Consider the following 19,576-nt stretch of genomic DNA (forward strand, 5'->3'; position numbering starts at 1 on the left):
TACTTGTTTGTCCTCTTTATAGAGAAATTAGAAAGGAATATTTAAAACTATATTTTCAAAGGTGGCCAACGTTAAATAAATTTGACATTTAAATGAAGTCGGCTAATACAAAAGACATTATAAACTTTGCTATATATATTTTTAAAGCTAATGAAATGTGTAATAATATATCTGTTATAATTTTAAATAATATCACATAGAATAAAGCATTTTTATTTCTTTCGGTTTAAGTCTTCCAAATTCAATGTAGCTAGTTTTATATTGTTAAAAGTTAAGAAACTATTGTAAAATGCGCAAGTTATTATCAATAGGTGCCAATAAGTGTCATTTTACACTATATGTTGGCGTTCTACTAATCCGTTATCAAACAGATGCTGCAAACTGTGAATGACCCTTGACACTTGGATACCCGATCTGATTAGCGAGTTTTTTTTGTACATGCAAATTCTTTCAACTTCTTATATTTCAACACACAACAAATTAACACTCGTGAAGAAATTCGTATAATTTACGCGATTTAAAAACACTATATTTCGGCATACTGTGAAATATTGTGACTAACGAACACTTCATACTGTATGCGAAAATTCGCGATATTTTTGCAGACTTTGATTATATAATTAACGGTTTTTAAGTAGACTAATAAACAAGTTATGACTATTTAATAGATATGATAATTATATTCAGCATAACTATTCAATGATAATACAAGATATTGTATGGCCTTTCTGGGATACCATAAAGCCTTTTTGGTTCACTTATGCGGCCTTTTTGGGAAGGCCTTTTTGGTAAACGAATTTTCTGGTACATGTACTATACCACTTGAATTCGTGGCTCAGATTTCACAGGAGGATATTTGTCCAGTCCCGTTCTTTCATGGGAGGGTTTTCGTCCGACCCCGTTTTTTCATGGGAGGGTTTTTGTCCGGCCCCTTTAAAACTGACGGCAGGGTTTTTATCCGGGAGGGTTTTTGTCCGGCATTCTGTCTCAATGATATGTTGGTTGAGTTCAAAAGTGGTTCCGGTCCATTGAAAAACATGACCGCCAGTGGGCCGGACAGTTTTCCTTATTTGGCTATAGAGAAACCTTGTAAACACTCTATAAGTCAGAATTTTTGCCCAATCATCATGACACTTAATCAAAACATTGGTTGTATTGATATCTCTGACAAGTTCGAAAATGGTCCAGATCGGTGAAAAAACATGGCCACCAGGGGGCGGGGCAGTTTTCTCTTTATTTTTATATTGAAAACATGTGAATACTTTAGAAGTTACATTTTGGGTCCAATCTTCATGAAATTTGGTCAGAACATTTTGTTTCATAGATACGCGAGTTATGTTTGAAAATGGTTCCGGTCTGTTGAAAAACATGGCTGCCAGGGGGACGGGGCAGTTTTCCTTATATTTATATACCGGTAGTAAAAAAGGCTTGTGAACAGTCAATAAGTCACATTTATTGCCGAATAATCATGAGACTTGGTCAAAACATTGGTTTTATTGCTATCTCGGACCAGTTCGAAAATGGTCCTGATTGGTGAAAAAATATGGCCACCAGGAGGCGGGGAAGTTTTGTCTATATGTATATAGTGAAAACATGTGAACACTCTAGAAGTCACATTTTTGGTCCAATCTTCATGAATTTTGGTCAGAACATTTGTTTCCTAGATACGAGAGTTGGATTCGAAAGTGGTTCTGGTCCGTTGAAAAACATGGCTGCCAGGGGGGGGGGGGGGGGATTTTAAGAGAATTATTTTCTTGATGCAAATCAAAGTAATAATCGTATCTGACTTATCTGGCTCAAACACTTGATCACTAGGTCATATTTTTGACAAAGATTGAATGAACAGACTCATCTCATGTGAGTGAACTAGGGCCATCTTTGCCCTCTTGTTTTATGTATACTGCAAAGTTTATAATTGTTAAATTGTGTAAACTATGTTTCCCCAAAATCTTTATCTGTATTTGCGACTTAACAGGTTAAATGGATCAATTTCAATTATTTTATGGAAAATAAAATTTCTTAGTATAGGTGTCAACTGAATGTTTCCGCATTGAAGGTTTGTAAACTGATTATGTCACATCAGTACAGTGTGCAAATTTAGTTTGATGTACTCGAGTGTTGCAACAGCACAGTGTGCAAACTGATTATGTTGGACCCCAGTGTTGCAACGATACAGTGTGTAAATTGATCATGTTGGACTCCAATGTTAAAACAGTACAGGGTGTAAACTGAACTTGGTGGACTCCAGTGTTGCAACAGTACAGTGCACAAACTGAATATGGTGGACTCTAGTGTTGCAACAGTACAGTGCCAAAATTGAGTATAGTAGACTCCAATGACACATTAGAACAGTGTGCAAATTTAGTATTGGGGACTCCAGTGTTGCAACAGTACAATGATGGGAGTCACTTTATCCAAAGTACTTGAAACCTGCATAAAACTTCTAACATGTCAGTCAGTCCTTACATATTACTTTACCCTTTGTCATGTATTCCCCTATGCTGCTGGGACATGTTTATTCCGGAGTACAAGATGTTCTGAAGCTGGTGTACTCACTAAGATAGTCGGGTAAGCTAGCTCTGCCTCAATTGGTAAAACGATGGAGTACAAATTACCTTGGTTTTGTTTACCAGCCCACCCACACTTTTTGGGGTATCAGTATTGAAATCCTTTCTACAGCCATTCTATAGTACTTCTGATTTAAGTGGTATTAGTTAGTATGTTCATCGAGTACAGCTTACACAGGACAACTGAAAGGGGGTTAATTGGCTATCATGAAATTACTGAAATGCTGCTTAAAATGGTTCAAAACCAAAACTTAACAAACAAACCCACTATAAGGCCACCTCACATTTACACACTTGCCTTTGGCTCACATTCACTCAATAGCCTGTTCATAAACTAACACACCCTCTCCTTGTATACTGCAGGCTGCTGTCAGATGTATTTATACTGGACTACAAGATGTTCCCAGGCTCCCGTATGCGCTGTGACGCCCGGGCGGCCTTCTTCACTTCTGTACTACCTGACTTGCACAGGCTCAAGGACCTCGTTATAGAGGAGGCACAGAGCAAGAATGGAAACAATGGGGGTAAGTGTGGAGACAATGGGGGTGAGTGTGAAAACTATTGGAGCGGTATGTACTTGAGAATGGAAACAATTGGGTTGGTATGAACTTGCAATGGAAACAATGGTGGTGGGTGAGCACTTGAGAATGGAAACAATGGTGGTGGGTGAGAACTTTAGAATGGAAAGAATGGTGGTGGGTGAGCACATGAGAATGGAAACAATGGGTGGATGCACTTGAGAATGGAAACAATAGTGGTGAGTGAGCACTTGAGAATGGAAATGATGGGGGTGGAGTGCACTTGAGAATGGAAACAATAGTGGTGGCTGAGCACTTGAGAATGGAAACAATGGTGGTGGGATGCACTTGAGAATGGAAAAATGGGGATGGGTGTAGTTCTTCTTGAATGCTTTGAGGTTTTATGAGCTCTTATATACAACTCAAAGGTTATGCCACAAAATATTTAATGTGGCTAATATTACTGATTAAAATGCTGCTGGATTCTGATGATTAACATGAAAATAGCCTTTGCCAGTTGCAACTTGGAGCAACCCATAGGGTCAGTAGCTGGGAATTGGATTATTGCAACTAGTGGGTTTAATTCCTTCAATAGCATGGGCTTTTAAAAGGTTTTATCCCCCAAAGACTTATTTTTTGCAAGGCAATTTTCGGAGAAAACCTGAGCTATTGTCATAGCCAGCTCGTCCGACGTCCGCCGTAGGCGTCGTGCTAAAACCTTAACATTGGCTCTATAATCAAAGTGCTTCCACCTACAATTTTGACACTTCATATGTAGATGCACCTTGATGAGTTCTACACGCCACACCCATTTTTGGGTCACTAGGTCAAAGGTCAAGGTCACTGTGATCTCTAATATCAAACTTTAACATAGGCTCTAAAATCAAAGTGCTTCCACCTACAACTTTGAAACTTCATATGTAGTTGCACCTTGATGAGTTCTTCATGCCACACCCATTTTTGGGTCACTAGGTCAAAGGTCAAGGTCACTGTGACCTCTAATATAAAACTTTAACAAAAACATTAACATTGCCTCTAAAAATCAAAGTGCTTCCACCTACAACTTTGAAACTTCATGTGTAGATACACGTTGATGAGTTCTACACGCCACACCCATTTTGCGTCACTAGGTCAAAGGTCAAGGTCACTGTGACCTCTTAAAAAAAAAAAAATCTGACTAGCTTTCGCAGCCGAGCGTGGCACCCGTTAAGTGGTGCTCTTGTTCAAATCTGCAGTTTTTCATGAAACTTAATATACCCCAGTTTTTACCTCACCTTGAGCTTGTTGTGACCAAGTCAAATTTAAAACAAAGCTCTAGAAGTTTGTATGTGTTTCTTCAATAAAACTATTTGAACAATATAATTTTAATAATGATATACCTTTTTTAAACACAAAATCATAAAATTGTTATCTAGAGAGCTTCATGTGACAATCATGTGATTATCACAGTGTGATGTAGGTGAGCTGCTCTGTGGGAATATCGGTAATTTATGTGCATAAAGTGTCATCCCAGATTAGCCTGTGCAGTCCACACAGGCTAATCAAGGACAAAACTGTCTGCTTTATTGGTATTTTATTTAAAAAGACTGTCATCTAAGCGAAAATCCAGTTACAGCATATAGTGTTGTCCCAGATTAGCCTGTATGGGCTGTATACTAATCGGTTAATCTGGGACAACACTTTATGCACATGCATTAGGCCCTGTTGTTTCAGTACGAGGCTTATATATATATATATATAGAAGTTCATGTGACAATCACATGCTTATCACAGTGAGATGTATGAGGATGGTTTGCCTTTCCCGCCCAGGTTCAGGACAGAGCAGCCCATACCCAGTTCTCCCCAGTCCCCCTGGTTCCAGTGTCAGCCTGGAGACGGCTGTAGAGCAGATGGACATTGACAACTCCCCCGCCCCGGGGGAGGAGAGTGAGGAGAGGAAACACCTCACACGCCTCTGTAAAACAGGTATGTTGGATTGGTAACATCTTACACGCCTCTGTAAAACTGGTATGTTTGATTGGTTACACCTCTCACACCTCTGTAAAACTGGTATGTTGGATATGTTACATCTCACCCGCCTCTGTAAAACTGGTAAGTTGGATTGGTTACACCTCATTCCCCTCTATAAAACTGGTATGTTGGATTGGTTACACCTTATTCCCCTCTGTAAAACAGGTATGTTGGATTGGTTACACCTCATTCCCCTCTATAAAACTGGTATGTTGGATTGGTTACACCTTATTCCCCTCTGTAAAACAGGTATGTTGGATTGGTTACATCTTACACGCCTCTGTAAAACTGGTATGTTGGATTGGTTACATCTCACACGCCTCTGTAAAACTGGTATGTTGGATTGGTTACACCTCATTCCCCTCTGTAAAACTGGTAGGTTGGATTGGTTACACCTCACATGCCTCTGTAAAACTGGTATGTTGGATTGGTAACACCTCACATGCCTCTGTAAAACTGGTATGTTGGATTGGTTACATCTCACATGCCTCTGTAAAACTGGTATGTTGGATTGGTTACACCTCACATGCCTCTGTAAAACTGGTATGTTGGATTGGTTACACCTCACATGCCTTTGTAAAACTGGTATGTTGGATTGGTTACACCTCACACGCCTCTGTAAAACTGGTATGTTGGATTGGTTACACCTCATTCCCCTCTGTAAAACTGGTAGGTTGGATTGGTTACACCTCATTCCCCTCTGTAAAACTGGTAGGTTGGAATGGTTACACCTCACATGCCTCTGTAAAACTGGTATGTTGGATTTGTTACGCCTCACACGCCTCTGTAAAACTGGTATATTGGATTGGTTACACCTCACACGTCTCTGTAAAACTGGTATGTTGGATTGGTTACACCTCACATGCCTCTGTAAAACTGGTATGTTGGATTGGTTACACCTCACACGCTTCTGTAGAACTGGTATGTTTATATTCTGTACTCGTTGAATCTCGATATAAATATTGATGGTTCCTTTTACTTGATGTAACCTGTATGAAACTTTCAAAACATTTATTAGCCAAGCCATTTCTATTTCAGTGATGAAGTGTGTAACAAGCTGTATAACGAGGTCTTTCAACTCAGCACCTACTGAAATACTCCAGCTGCTGCCAATGGTAAGTGACCGTGGGGAAAATGAATGTGGCAGAATATACTTGTACCTTGAATGTCACTTTTCAAAGGGTGCAATATGTTATTACAAGAAAAAAGGCTGGATGTGCTGATTTCATTCAGTAAATGCCCGTATCACATGTTTTTGAATGGTGAAACCCTTAACTTAAGTTTAATTCTCACCCACATTAGCTGTGCTCTTGGAAAACCATGCTTAATGAATGTGCATAAAGTGTCGTCCCAGATTGACCAGTGCAGTCTTCTCAGCCTAATCAGGGGCAATACTTTCCGCCTATACTATATTTTTGTTAGAAAGAGACCTCCTTTAAATGAAAAATACTATAAATAAGCCTGTGCAGACTTTACAGGCTAGTCTGGGACTACATTTTACTCTCAAGCATTAAGCCAAGTTTTCCCAGAGGGACACACATTTGTATGACTGCAAACTCTTCAGATGTGTACCCTGGAGAGTGAGACGAAGGATGAGGAGTTGAGAGCCGACTGTATGTCAGCCTTCGCTGTCCTCTCCCAGGTTTTGGTACAGCCAGACGTGATACCCAGCATGCTCCACAACATCAAGGCTGTGAGTACTGAACCTAAAGATTTGTGTGCATTGGTTCTGTCTGTGCAATGGTTCTGCATGTACATTGGTTCTGGAAAACAGTTGACTCAATCTTAATGAAACTTAATGAATATTTATCTTAATGAGTCTTAATGAAACTTGGTTAGAATATTTATCCTGACTCAATTAAGACCAAGTTTGAATCTGGGTAATGTGCGCCCAAAAACTTGATCATCATGTCAAATCTTAGAAAGCCATTCTAGAGGCCATATTTATGACTCAATCTTTATGAAACTTGATCAGAATGTTTATCTTGACATTTTCGAGGCTGAATTTGAATCAGGGTCAAATTTAGAAAAACTTGTAACCACTCTAGAGGAAACATTTATTAATCAATGTTGATGAAAACTTGGTCAGAATGTTCAATTTGGCAATACCTACGCTGTATTTGAATTAACATCACGTTCAAATAAAACTAGGTTACCAGGTACAATCTTAGAAAAACCTCATTAATGCTCTAGAGGCCACAATGACTCAAACTTAATAAAAGATGGTAAGAATGTTTATCTTGACTAGATCTAGGCCAAGTTCAAATCTGGGTCAGATGTGTCCAAAGACTGGGTCACCAGGTCAAATGTTAGGAAATCATTGTAACCACTTTAGAGGCCATATAAATGACTCAGTTGTGATAACACTTGGGTCAGAGTGTTTTTCTTGACATTTTCTAGGCCAGGTACGAATCAGGGTCATGTGCACCCAAAATCAAGTTCACCAGATCATATCTTCTTAAAAGCTTAATACCATTCTAGAGGGCACATTCATGACTCATTCTAGAGGGCACATTCATGACTCAATCTTTCTGAAAACTGGTCAGATTGTTTATCTTGATAACTTTGTGTATGATATTGTGTATGTTGTAACCTAGGTGACGGGGCTGGCCTCATGGCATGCTCGCTCAGCGGTGCTGCGCTATGTGCAGGTGGTTGTGTTCTACAACTACTTTACGATGCAGCTGCCAGGTCACAAGGAGACCATTAGGAAGACTGTGATGCACCTGATGCTTGATGAGAAACTGGAGGTAGGCACAGCAGTGAAACATGTGCATAGTAGCTATAGGCAGGGATCATATTTTCCCGCAACATCAATCGGTCTGGATATAAATGGGGGAAAAGTATCAAAAAAATTATGTCCGAAATCATGACAACAAATTAAGTTAAAAAAAAATATACCATTTATTTTGCCATTCATGAACGTGGTTAAATAAATGTACAAGTAAAATTCCCTTAGGCATTTTTTTTTAAACGGAACATACGAGTTTTCTCAACTGGTTTTATCATTTGCTATTTCATTGTTGTTTCGTGTGCTGTATTATCAGACTTTTTATGCTCCCCGAAAATATTTTCGGTGGAGCATATAGTTGCCAGTTTGTAGTTCTGTTTTTCCTTACTTCCTTCCTTCGTTCCGTCACACTTTTGCTACCGTTTCTCATAGCGCCTTCAATACTTTACCAATCGCTTTCATATTTGGCATGTAGGTACCTTGCATGGACCTCTACCTTTTGATGAGGTTTGAGGTCACTGGGGTTAAGGTCACCGAGGCTAATAATACACTTCCTTCTGTCACACTTTTGGTACAGTTTCTCATAGCGCCTTCAATACTTTACCAATGGCTTTTATATTTGACATTTAGGTACCTTGCATGGACCTCTACCTTTTGATGAGGTTTGAGAGCACTGGGGTCAAGGTCGAGGTCACCGAGGCTAATAATAGACTTCCTTCCGTCACACTTTTGCTATCGTTTCTCATAGTGCCTTCACTATTTTACCGATCTCTTACATATTTGGCATGTACGTACCTTGCATAAACCTCTTCCTTTTGATGAGGTTTGAGGTCACTGGGGTCAAGGTCACCGAGGCTGATAATAGATTCTTTTAGGTGGTTATTAACACATAGATTGACAAAGCGCATCATCGGGGAGCATCCATCAGTTTCACTGATATTCTTGTTTTTCATCGTTGTCAATATTATTAATCCGTGTAAGTCTATACTGATGTTTTAAATCATTGTCGACTCGATAATAGCTTCCAAAAATGCACTGAACCAAACAAATGTCTGTGCGTAGGTTGGCTACTGACAATAACAAACCAAATAATTAAGAAATAATTTGTGTACGTTATAGTTTATATCGATAAGATCCGCCACTTTCATTCATAATTATATTACCGGATTTTTACGCTGGTGGAAAATGTATGGGCATGTTTTGTTTAGTTACAGCGCCTGGTTTCAGACGCGTCTTTTTGGATGCATCTTTAATCCGCTGTTCACAATTTTTTGATTCTTGGTCTGATGTGCATTAAACCGGTCCTGACTGGTTTAGAGACTGCAGTGAATGGTTTATAAAACTTATCAAGATATGAATGTCATTAGGGTGTGTTAGCATGTGCACTGTGTAAGCGATTTCATGTCATGGGAATTTTAGCAAACAGAATTGGACTGACTGTTTGGGATTTTCAATCGGTCTTTTATGACCCCAATCGGTCTAGGACCGACAAAACCAAAAAACAAATTTGATCCCTGGCTAAAGATATATATGTAAACATTGAAATAACTTTCATTATGTTCAATGATATTCATGCTTGCTGAGGTTCCCGCATTCAAATATCCTTGCATGTTATTTGTTTCTCAATTTTCTACTAATTTCAGGTGCGAGAGATGGCCTGTGTGACCCTCAGTGGCCTACTGCAGTGTGGATACCTGGACATGGACCAGGACCTGCTGGTAGGACATGGCAATAGTAGTTCATCATGTTGCTGGTAGGACATGGCAATAGTAGTTCATCATGTTGCTGGTAGGACATGGCAATAGTAGTTCATCATGTTGCTGGTAGGACATGGCAATAGTAGTTCATCATGTTGCTGGTAGGACATGGCAATAGTAGTTCATCATGTTGCTGGTAGGACATGGCAATAGTAGTTCATCATGTTGCTGGTAGGACATGGCAATAGTAGTTCATCATGTTGCTGGTAGGACATGGCAATAGTAGTTCATCATGTTGCTGGTAGGACATGGCAATAGTAGTTCATCATGTTGCTGGTAGGACATGGCAATAGTAGTATGTGGTAGCATGGCAATAGTAGTTCATCATGTTGCTGGTAGGACATGGCAATAGTAGTTCATCATGTTGCTGGTAGGACATGGCAATAGTAGTTCATCATGTTGCTGGTAGGACATGGCAATAGTAGTTCATCATGTGCTGGTAGGACATGGCAATAGTAGTTCATCATGTTGCTGGTAGGACATGGCAATAGTAGTTCATCATGTTGCTGGTAGGACATGGCAATAGTAGTTCATCATGTTGCTGGTAGGACATGGCAATAGTAGTTCATCATGTTGCTGGTAGGACATGGCAATAGTAGTTCATCATGTTGCTGGTAGGACATGCAATAGTAGTTCATCATGTTGCTGGTAGGACATGGCAATAGTAGTTCATCATGTTGCTGGTAGGACATGGCAATAGTAGTTCATCATGTTGCTGGTAGGACATGGCAATAGTAGTTCATCATGTTGCTGGTAGGACATGGCAATAGTAGTTCATCATGTTGCTGGTAGGACATGGCAATAGTAGTTCATCATGTTGCTGGTAGGACATGGCAATAGTAGTTCATCATGTTGCTGGTAGGACATGGCAATAGTAGTTCATCATGTTGCTGGTAGGACATGGCAATAGTAGTTCATCATGTTGCTGGTAGGACATGGCAATAGTAGTTCATCATGTTGCTGGTAGGACATGGCAATAGTAGTTCATCATGTTGCTGGTAGGACATGGCAATAGTAGTTCATCATGTTGCTGGTAGGACATGGCAATAGTAGTTCATCATGTTGCTGGTAGGACATGGCAATAGTAGTTCATCATGTTGCTGGTAGGACATGGCAATAGTAGTTCATCATGTTGCTGGTAGGACATGGCAATAGTAGTTCATCATGTTGCTGGTAGGACATGGCAATAGTAGTTCATCATGTTGCTGGTAGGACATGGCAATAGTAGTTCATCATGTTGCTGGTAGGGACATGGCAATAGTAGTTCATCATGTTGCTGGTAGGACATGGCAATAGTAGTTCATCATGTTGCTGGTAGGACATGGCAATAGTAGTTCATCATGTTGCTGGTAGGACATGGCAATAGTAGTTCATCATGTTGCTGGTAGGACATGGCAATAGTTAGTTCATCATGTTGCTGGTAGGACATGGCAATAGTAGTTCATCATGTTGCTGGTAGGACATGGCAATAGTAGTTCATCATGTTGCTGGTAGGACATGGCAATAGTAGTTCATCATGTTGCTGGTAGGACATGGCAATAGTAGTTCATCATGTTGCTGGTAGGACATGGCAATAGTAGTTCATCATGTTGCTGGTAGGACATGGCAATAGTAGTTCATCATGTTGCTGGTAGGACATGGCAATAGTAGTTCATCATGTTGCTGGTAGGACATGGCAATAGTAGTTCATCATGTTGCTGGTAGGACATGGCAATAGTAGTTCATCATGTTGCTGGTAGGACATGGCAATAGTAGTTCATCATGTTGCTGGTAGGACATGGCAATAGTAGTTCATCATGTTGCTGGTAGGACATGGCAATAGTAGTTCATCATGTTGCTGGTAGGACATGGCAATAGTAGTTCATCATGTTGCTGGTAGGACATGGCAATAGTAGTTCATCATGTTGCTGGTAGGACATGGCAATAGTAGTTCATCATGTTGCTGGTAGGACATGGCAATAGTAGTTCATCATGTTGCTGGTAGGACATGGCAATAGTAGTTCATCATGTTGCTGGTAGGACATGGCAATAGTAGTTCATCATGTTGCTGGTAGGACATGGCAATAGTAGTTCATCATGTTGCTGGTAGGACATGGCAATAGTAGTTCATCATGTTGCTGGTAGGACATGGCAATAGTAGTTCATCATGTTGCTGGTAGGACATGGCAATAGTAGTTCATCATGTTGCTGGTAGGACATGGCAATAGTAGTTCATCATGTTGCTGGTAGGACATGGCAATAGTAGTTCATCATGTTGCTGGTAGGACATGGCAATAGTAGTTCATCATGTTGCTGGTAGGACATGGCAATAGTAGTTCATCATGTTGCTGGTAGGACATGGCAATAGTAGTTCATCATGTTGCTGGTAGGACATGGCAATAGTAGTTCATCATGTTGCTGGTAGGACATGGCAATAGTAGTTCATCATGTTGCTGGTAGGACATGGCAATAGTAGTTCATCATGTTGCTGGTAGGACATGGCAATAGTAGTTCATCATGTTGCTGGTAGGACATGGCAATAGTAGTTCATCATGTTGCTGGTAGGACATGGCAATAGTAGTTCATCATGTTGCTGGTAGGACATGGCAATAGTAGTTCATCATGTTGCTGGTAGGACATGGCAATAGTAGTTCATCATGTTGCTGGTAGGACATGGCAATAGTAGTTCATCATGTTGCTGGTAGGACATGGCAATAGTAGTTCATCATGTTGCTGGTAGGACATGGCAATAGTAGTTCATCATGTTGCTGGTAGGACATGGCAATAGTAGTTCATCATGTTGCTGGTAGGACATGGCAATAGTAGTTCATCATGTTGCTGGTAGGACATGGCAATAGTAGTTCATCATGTTGCTGGTAGGACATGGCAATAGTAGTTCATCATGTTGCTGGTAGGACATGGCAATAGTAGTTCATCATGTTGCTGGTAGGACATGGCAATAGTAGTTCATCATGTTGCTGGTAGGACATGGCAATAGTAGTTCATCATGTTGCTGGTAGGACATGGCAATAGTAGTTCATCATGTTGCTGGTAGGACATGGCAATAGTAGTTCATCATGTTGCTGGTAGGACATGGCAATAGTAGTTCATCATGTTTGCTGGTAGGACATGGCAATAGTAGTTCATCATGTTGCTGGTAGGACATGGCAATAGTAGTTCATCATGTTGCTGGTAGGACATGGCAATAGTAGTTCATCATGTTGCTGGTAGGACATGGCAATAGTAGTTCATCATGTTGCTGGTAGGACATGGCAATAGTAGTTCATCATGTGCAAGTGTCTGTATTAGCTCAACTGTTCATCAAATGAGCCGCGTTCTGAGAAAACTAGACTTAATGCATTTGCGTTAATGTGTTGTCCCAGATAAGCCTGTGCAGTCTGCATAGACTAACAGGGACAACACTTTCCATCTAAACTGGATATAAGAAGGGACCTTCTTAAACCAAAAATTCCATAAAAAATTTGTATAACTTGCTTTGCATGGTGACATTTCTTGTTTTAATTTATAAATTTTCATGTTTAAGTTTAAAAAAGCTTTATTTTCTACAGATATTCAACTTCAAATATGTCTTGGTGGTAATTATAAGTTTACTATAACTATGTCATTTATCATTAGATTTTGAAATGACTTGGTACATTTGTTCACTATCATGGGACGATGTGTCATGCGAAAGTAGTACGTCGATATCTCCAAGGTCAAGGTCACACTTGGAGTTGCCCATAAATGATTTTGTCCAGGCCATAACTTTGTCATTTATTTTGAAACTTTAAAATTATTTGGCACATTTGTTCACCATCATTGGACGGTGTGTCATGCGAAAGAATTACGTCTATATCTCCTAGGTCAAGGTCACACTTGGAGTTCAAAGGTCAAGAATGGCCATAAATGAGTTTGTCCGGGCCATAACTATATTGTTCATTGTGAGATTATAAAATAATTTGGTATATTTGTTCACTATCATTGGACGATGTGTCATGCAAAAGAATTATGTCGATATCTCCAAGGTCAAGGTCACGCTTTGTGTTCAAAGGTAAAAATGGCCATAAATGAGATTGTCCGGGCAATGCTATGTTGTTCATTGTGAAATTTAAAAATCATTGTGCACATTTGTTCACCATCATTGGACGGTGTGTCAAGGTCACACTTTGAGTTCAAAGGTCAAAAATGGCCATAAACGATCTTGTCCTGGCCATAACTATGTCATTCATTTTGAGATTTAAAAATTACTTGGTACATGCGTTCACAATCATTGGATGATGTGTCATGCGTAAGAATTACGTCGATATCTCCAAGGTCACGGTCACACTTAAGTTCAAAGGTAAAAAATGACCATAAATGATCTTGTCCGGGCCATAACTATGTCATTCATTGTGAGATTTTAAAATAACTCGGTACATTTGTTCAAAATCATTGGACAGTGTGTCATGCGAAAGAATTACGTCAATATCTCCAAGGTAAAGGTCACACTTTGAGTTCAAAAGTCAAAAATTGCCATAAATGAGCTTGTCGGGCCATAACTATGTCATTCATTGTGAGATTTTAAAATGACTCTGTACATTAATTTTGTTCACAGTCATTGGACCGCGTGTCATGCGAAAAAATTCAAGAGTTCAAAGGTCAAAATGGCCATAAATTATAATGGCATAATTATTCTTAAAAATTGCCATAAATTAGCTTTTCTTGTTTTTTGAAGACAGCATGCAAAATATTCTGTGTCAATGCTGCATGTGGAGGTATACGTCACGTCTGTGACAAAGCTCTAGTAATGTCTGGTGACTGAGAGAAGACTTACATTATACTAGCAGTGATTTTGTGGGGCTTTATATTTTACAGCCTGTGCCTTTTGGTTTGGGACATACACGATAGACCATGATATTGGGAAAGATTAAACATCATTAATATGATTATAAATAACAGTGTACCAATTGGTTATAAGTGCATGTTCAACTGCTTTTTAACATTTTATATTATAAGTGCTCAATAATTAAATTGCTGTATAATAAACTCAAGAAATCAATTATTGTGTTTATTGGAAAAGTTCTGCATTTTGGGGGGAAATTTTGGTGATATTTTTGGGGAAAAAAATTAACTTTTTTACGTTTTGCAATTGGGAAACAGCCTGTAAGAGGCTATAATTTTGTGCAAAACAAAATCACTTAACAAGCAATGTTTGGAAGAATAGTGGAGCGCTCTACCGTTGAACAGCTATTGTTTGTACACTTGTACTATACAACATAAAACTGTAGTTGGGTATTGAAATGAATGTATTCCTTGTCATTCATCATTTTACTTAGTTTAAGAGTCTTGACACTCAAATTGTATGTAAGTTCCAATTTAATAGGCTTATTAAATATAAGATAAATGCAGATTAACCCTTTCCCACTTTGAAGCAAAGTGAATATGTCTATGTGCAAACAGCATAAAACCAGAACAGCCTGAGAGTAACTTGCAGTCAGTTCAGGTTTTATGCTGTTTGCCCTCTCATCAGTAACTTAGGGTCTGAAACGAAGCCTTTATAATTTGAATCTAGTAGGAATTGTCTTAAATTAAATTTAACTGTCTGAAGGACTACGTCAAAATATGTATCTAAGTTATAAAGGGTTAATTTGCTTATACAATTTTAAGATGAATGCAGATTAAGCAAACCTACCTACATATATGTATATGCAACAATTCTGACCATTACATTGAATTAAATTCTCAATTTTCGAGACTTTTTGCTGTAGGATCATTTTGAAAAGCTGAGCTCCACAAAGATCAACAAACGTACCAAGTCTGAAATGGTTCCTATGGGTAAGATTATACAGTGCCATGCGGGTATACTGGGCCTGTGTGCCTACGTGCAGGCATACCCGTACGATGTCCCGGCATTCATGCCCCAGATCCTGGTCGACCTCAGTGAACACGTGAACGATCCTCAGCCCATTCAGGTATGTGTCATGTAGTACTGTACTTTACCTATGAGCCTTGCTCTGGGAAAATGGGGCTTAATGCACAGATGACATATTCCACCTGGACTTTGTTTAGAAGAGACTTCATTTGTACGAAAAAATTAAATAAGAGGCAGAAAGTGTCATAACTGATCAGTCTGTGAGAACTGCTCAGGCTTATCTGGGATGACACTTTATGCACATGCATTTAGCCTTGTTTTCCCAGAGCACAATTCCTATTTTACCTGCAGCCCACTCAGGAGCAAAGTGAAAATGGCCATGTGCAAACAGCATTAAACCAGAACAGCCTGTGAGTAACTTGCAGTCTGTTCAGGTTTTATGCTGTTTGCTGCTCATCAGTGTCTAAGGTTTGGAGATAAGCCTTAAAAACTTGAATCTAGTAAGAAAAGTCTTTAATTAAATTTAACTTTCAAAGGAAATACAAATGTGTAAAACTAAATATCTAAGTGGTAAAAGGTTTAATACGTATCTAAGTGGTAAAGTGTTAACCTGCAGCCAATATAGCTGGTCAAGCTAGCTCATTTTGTAGAGCCCAGGACTGCAAATCCTTGGATTGCTTTTTCAATTCCCGCCCGATGACAATAAGTTGTGTTGTGATTGGTCACGATACTATTTCTACACCCTTTTGTATGCCCCCGGATCGAAAGATCGCGGGTATATTGTTTTTGGCCTGTCTGTCTGTCATTCCGTCATTCTGTCATCTAAACTTTAACCTTACATTTAAGTTTTGCAATAACTTTTGAAATATTGAACATAGCAACTTGATATTTGGCATGCATGTGTATCTCATGGAGCTGCACATTTTGAGTGGTAAAAGGTCAAGGTCATCCTTCAAGGTCAAAGATAAAAAATAAAATATAAAAAAAATTAACTTTACATTAAAGTTTTGCAATAACTTTTGAAATATTGAAGATAGTAACTTGATAATTGGCATGCATGTGTATCTCATGGAGCTGAACATTTTGAGTGGTGAAAGGTCATGGTCATCCTTCAAGATCAAAGGTAAATATTTAAAAAAGCGGCGCATTAGGTGGCATTGTGTTTCTGACAAACACATCTCTTGTTTCTTCTTACTTCTGGTTCACGAACGGCAGTTGTCTGTTACTGGCAGAAGTATGTGCACTTTAAACTGATAAACTAGCTTAGCCATACAAAATGTAAGCAGGTTACATTATGGCAATGTAGGTATTGTAAAGTTTGATGTACTTTAGAATGAAACTTATATTAAACAACTGAAGTAAACTGTGCAACTTATGGTTTCTCTTTAGCTCACCTGATGTTGGTGCCTTTTGTGATCGCCTTTTTTCTGTTGTGCGTCATCCGTCGTCAACATTTTCATGAAACTTGGTCAAAACATTTGTCCTAATGATATATCAGCTGAGTTCGAAAACTGTTCATGTTTGTTGAAAAACACAGCTGCCAGGGGGCAAGGTTGGTTGTAGTAAAATGGCTAAGTCTTATTAATAGTCTAATCATGGTAACCTGGTAAGAACATATGTTTGAACATATGATTTTTCAGCTGAGTTCTATTTTATTGAAAAACATGATCCCCAGATGGCAAAGCAGTTTTCCTTTTATGGCTATAGTTAAACCATATAAACTCCCTTATAAGTCACATTTTTAGTCCAATCTTCATTAAACTTGGCCAGAACATTTGTATTTAATGATATATGAGCTGAGTTATACAATGTTTCCGGTCCCTTTCAAACCATTGCCACGAGTGGGCGGGGCAGTTTTCCTAATATGGCTATAGTAAAGCCGTGCTAACACTCCATAGAAGTCACATTTATAGTCCAATCGTCACTATACTTGGTCACGTAATTTGTTCTAATTTTAGCTTGCCTGAATTTAAATAATGTCTCCGGTTTTCTTGAAAAACATAGCTGCCCCCAAAGGGTAGTTTACCTTATCTGGCTATAGTGAAACCTTGTTAAGGCAGTAACTGCCACATTTATCTTCATGAAAACTTGGTCAGAACATTTGTCCCAATCAAATCTCGACTGAGTTTGAAACTGGGTCATGTTAGTTTTAAAAAATAGGTCACTGGGTATGATAAAATAAAGCATGTTTTTAGTCAAGAAGTCTCTTTTTGTCAAATGTTCATTAACCTCCATAGGAACATATTTCCTGACAATACCTCAGCTGATATCAAAAAAAAAAAATTGGGCCTAGAAATTAAATATTTAGGTATTGTCTGTAACAAGTTCTTTCATTATTTTGATCTCTATCTTCTTAGAATAGTTTAGTTTCTGAGGGTCTTAGGTGAGTGCCTTCAAGCCCGAGGCTCTCTTGCTTAGTTAATAATTTGTTGTTGTCTTTTGCATCTTGACAATTGAGCAGTACAAAAAAGCCTTGTTTAGGGAAAATGTGGGTTAATAGATATGGAATTAAGCTTTCTGCCTAGACTCAAATTTTGCTTAGAACAGACGTCCTTTAAACAAACAAAATTCATTAAATAAGAATTTGTTGTCCCTGATCAGCCTGTGTGGAATGCACGGGCTAATCTGGGACAACACTTTACAAACATGCCCCGTTTACCCAAAGCAAGGCTCAAATGTAGCCTATTTGTCACAATTACACAGGTTTTCAGAGGGCATTATTATTGCCTTAATGACTGAATATTTTTGGCATAAATTAACAAAACATTCATTTTCAAAAGTAAATTGTCATTATTGGTATTTATTTCAACATTACCTGAAATGATACACAGCAAAAACTATGATACATTTAACAAAACTCCATAATATAATCGATTATTACAATCATTTCCACAGCATAATCTTTAAGCTGTTGGGAGAAACAATTAATCGTCTATTACTGGTATACTCACCAATTTACCCTCATTGCGCAAATTCTACTGTCCTCTCATTTAATCCTTTACCACTTAGAAACGTATTTTGACACATTTGTAGTCCCTTAAAAAGTCAAATTCTATTAAGATCTTTCTTACTATATTCAAGTTTTTAAGACATCATTTCCAACCCTTAGAAACTGATGAACAGCAAACAGCATAAAACCTGAACAGACTGCGAGTTACTCGCATGCTGTTCTGGTTTTATGCTGGTTGCAAAAGCCATTTTCACTTTGCTTCTTATGGGGGAAAAGGTTTAATTATTCTGGTGTTAACTTATTTAGGTTTGATGACCTTCCTCTGGTTGTAAAAACATGTGTCACTGGATTAAATACATAATTCTGATAAAATGCAGCTTTCTGCAAATGTAATGTCATGAGTAATATTTTTATGGGGAACAAGGCTGGATGCCAAAAAATATAAGAAATGCGATTAATAAATATTTTGGCTAAAAAGTAAAATGGAGAAGTTAAGAGTTATTACTGTATCTTACCTTAACATACTGCCAGATAGAAATGCATGTACACTTAGTTTATCTAAAAGAAGATGTTATGCAGTCTTGATCCTTTTGATAAAAGCACAAACAAAACATTAGTGAAACATTGCTATCAGAGATACTGTTGAAGATATAAATGCACATAGTAATCAAACCTAAAAGCATGAAATGATCTGCTTTCTGGAAAAATAGGGCTTAATGCATACGGGTAAAGTGTCATTCGAGATTCAGCTGTGCTGTTCAGAGATGACAATGCCTAGACTGGCAGAGATTCAGCTGTGCTGTTCAGAGATGACAATGCCTAGACTGGCCGAGATTCAGCTGTGCTGTTCAGAGATGACAATGCCTAGACTGGCCGAGATTCAGCTGTGCTGTTCAGAGATGACAATGCCTAGACTGGCCGAGATTCAGCTGTGCTGTTCAGAGATGACAATGCCTAGACTGGCCGAGATTCAGCTGTGCTGTTCAGAGATGACAATGCCTAGACTGGCCGAGATTCAGCTGTGCTGTTCAGAGATGACAATGCCTAGACTGGCCGAGATTCAGCTGTGCTGTTCAGAGATGACAATGCCTAGACTGGCCGAGATTCAGCTGTGCTGTTCAGAGATGACAATGCCTAGACTGGCCGAGATTCAGCTGTGCTGTTCAGAGATGACAATGCCTAGACTGGCCGAGATTCAGCTGTGCTGTTCAGA

General features: G+C 38.9%; 1 protein-coding gene across 1 annotated transcript in view; it reads left to right on the forward strand.

Annotated features, from left to right (window-relative positions):
- LOC127871295 (proteasome activator complex subunit 4A-like) overlaps nucleotides 1-19,576 on the forward strand; it is a 134,547-nt gene that overhangs the window by 106,261 nt on the left and 8,710 nt on the right. Inside the window, exons 39-45 of the mRNA XM_052414061.1 lie at nucleotides 2,931-3,091; nucleotides 4,895-5,050; nucleotides 6,134-6,210; nucleotides 6,660-6,788; nucleotides 7,693-7,845; nucleotides 9,470-9,544; nucleotides 15,310-15,513. Coding sequence (XP_052270021.1) covers nucleotides 2,931-3,091; nucleotides 4,895-5,050; nucleotides 6,134-6,210; nucleotides 6,660-6,788; nucleotides 7,693-7,845; nucleotides 9,470-9,544; nucleotides 15,310-15,513 — 955 coding nt within the window. The remainder of the gene's footprint in view (nucleotides 1-2,930; nucleotides 3,092-4,894; nucleotides 5,051-6,133; nucleotides 6,211-6,659; nucleotides 6,789-7,692; nucleotides 7,846-9,469; nucleotides 9,545-15,309; nucleotides 15,514-19,576) is intronic.

The sequence above is a fragment of the Dreissena polymorpha genome, chromosome 3 (genome assembly GCF_020536995.1).
Source record: "Dreissena polymorpha isolate Duluth1 chromosome 3, UMN_Dpol_1.0, whole genome shotgun sequence".
NCBI lineage: Eukaryota > Metazoa > Mollusca > Bivalvia > Myida > Dreissenidae > Dreissena > Dreissena polymorpha.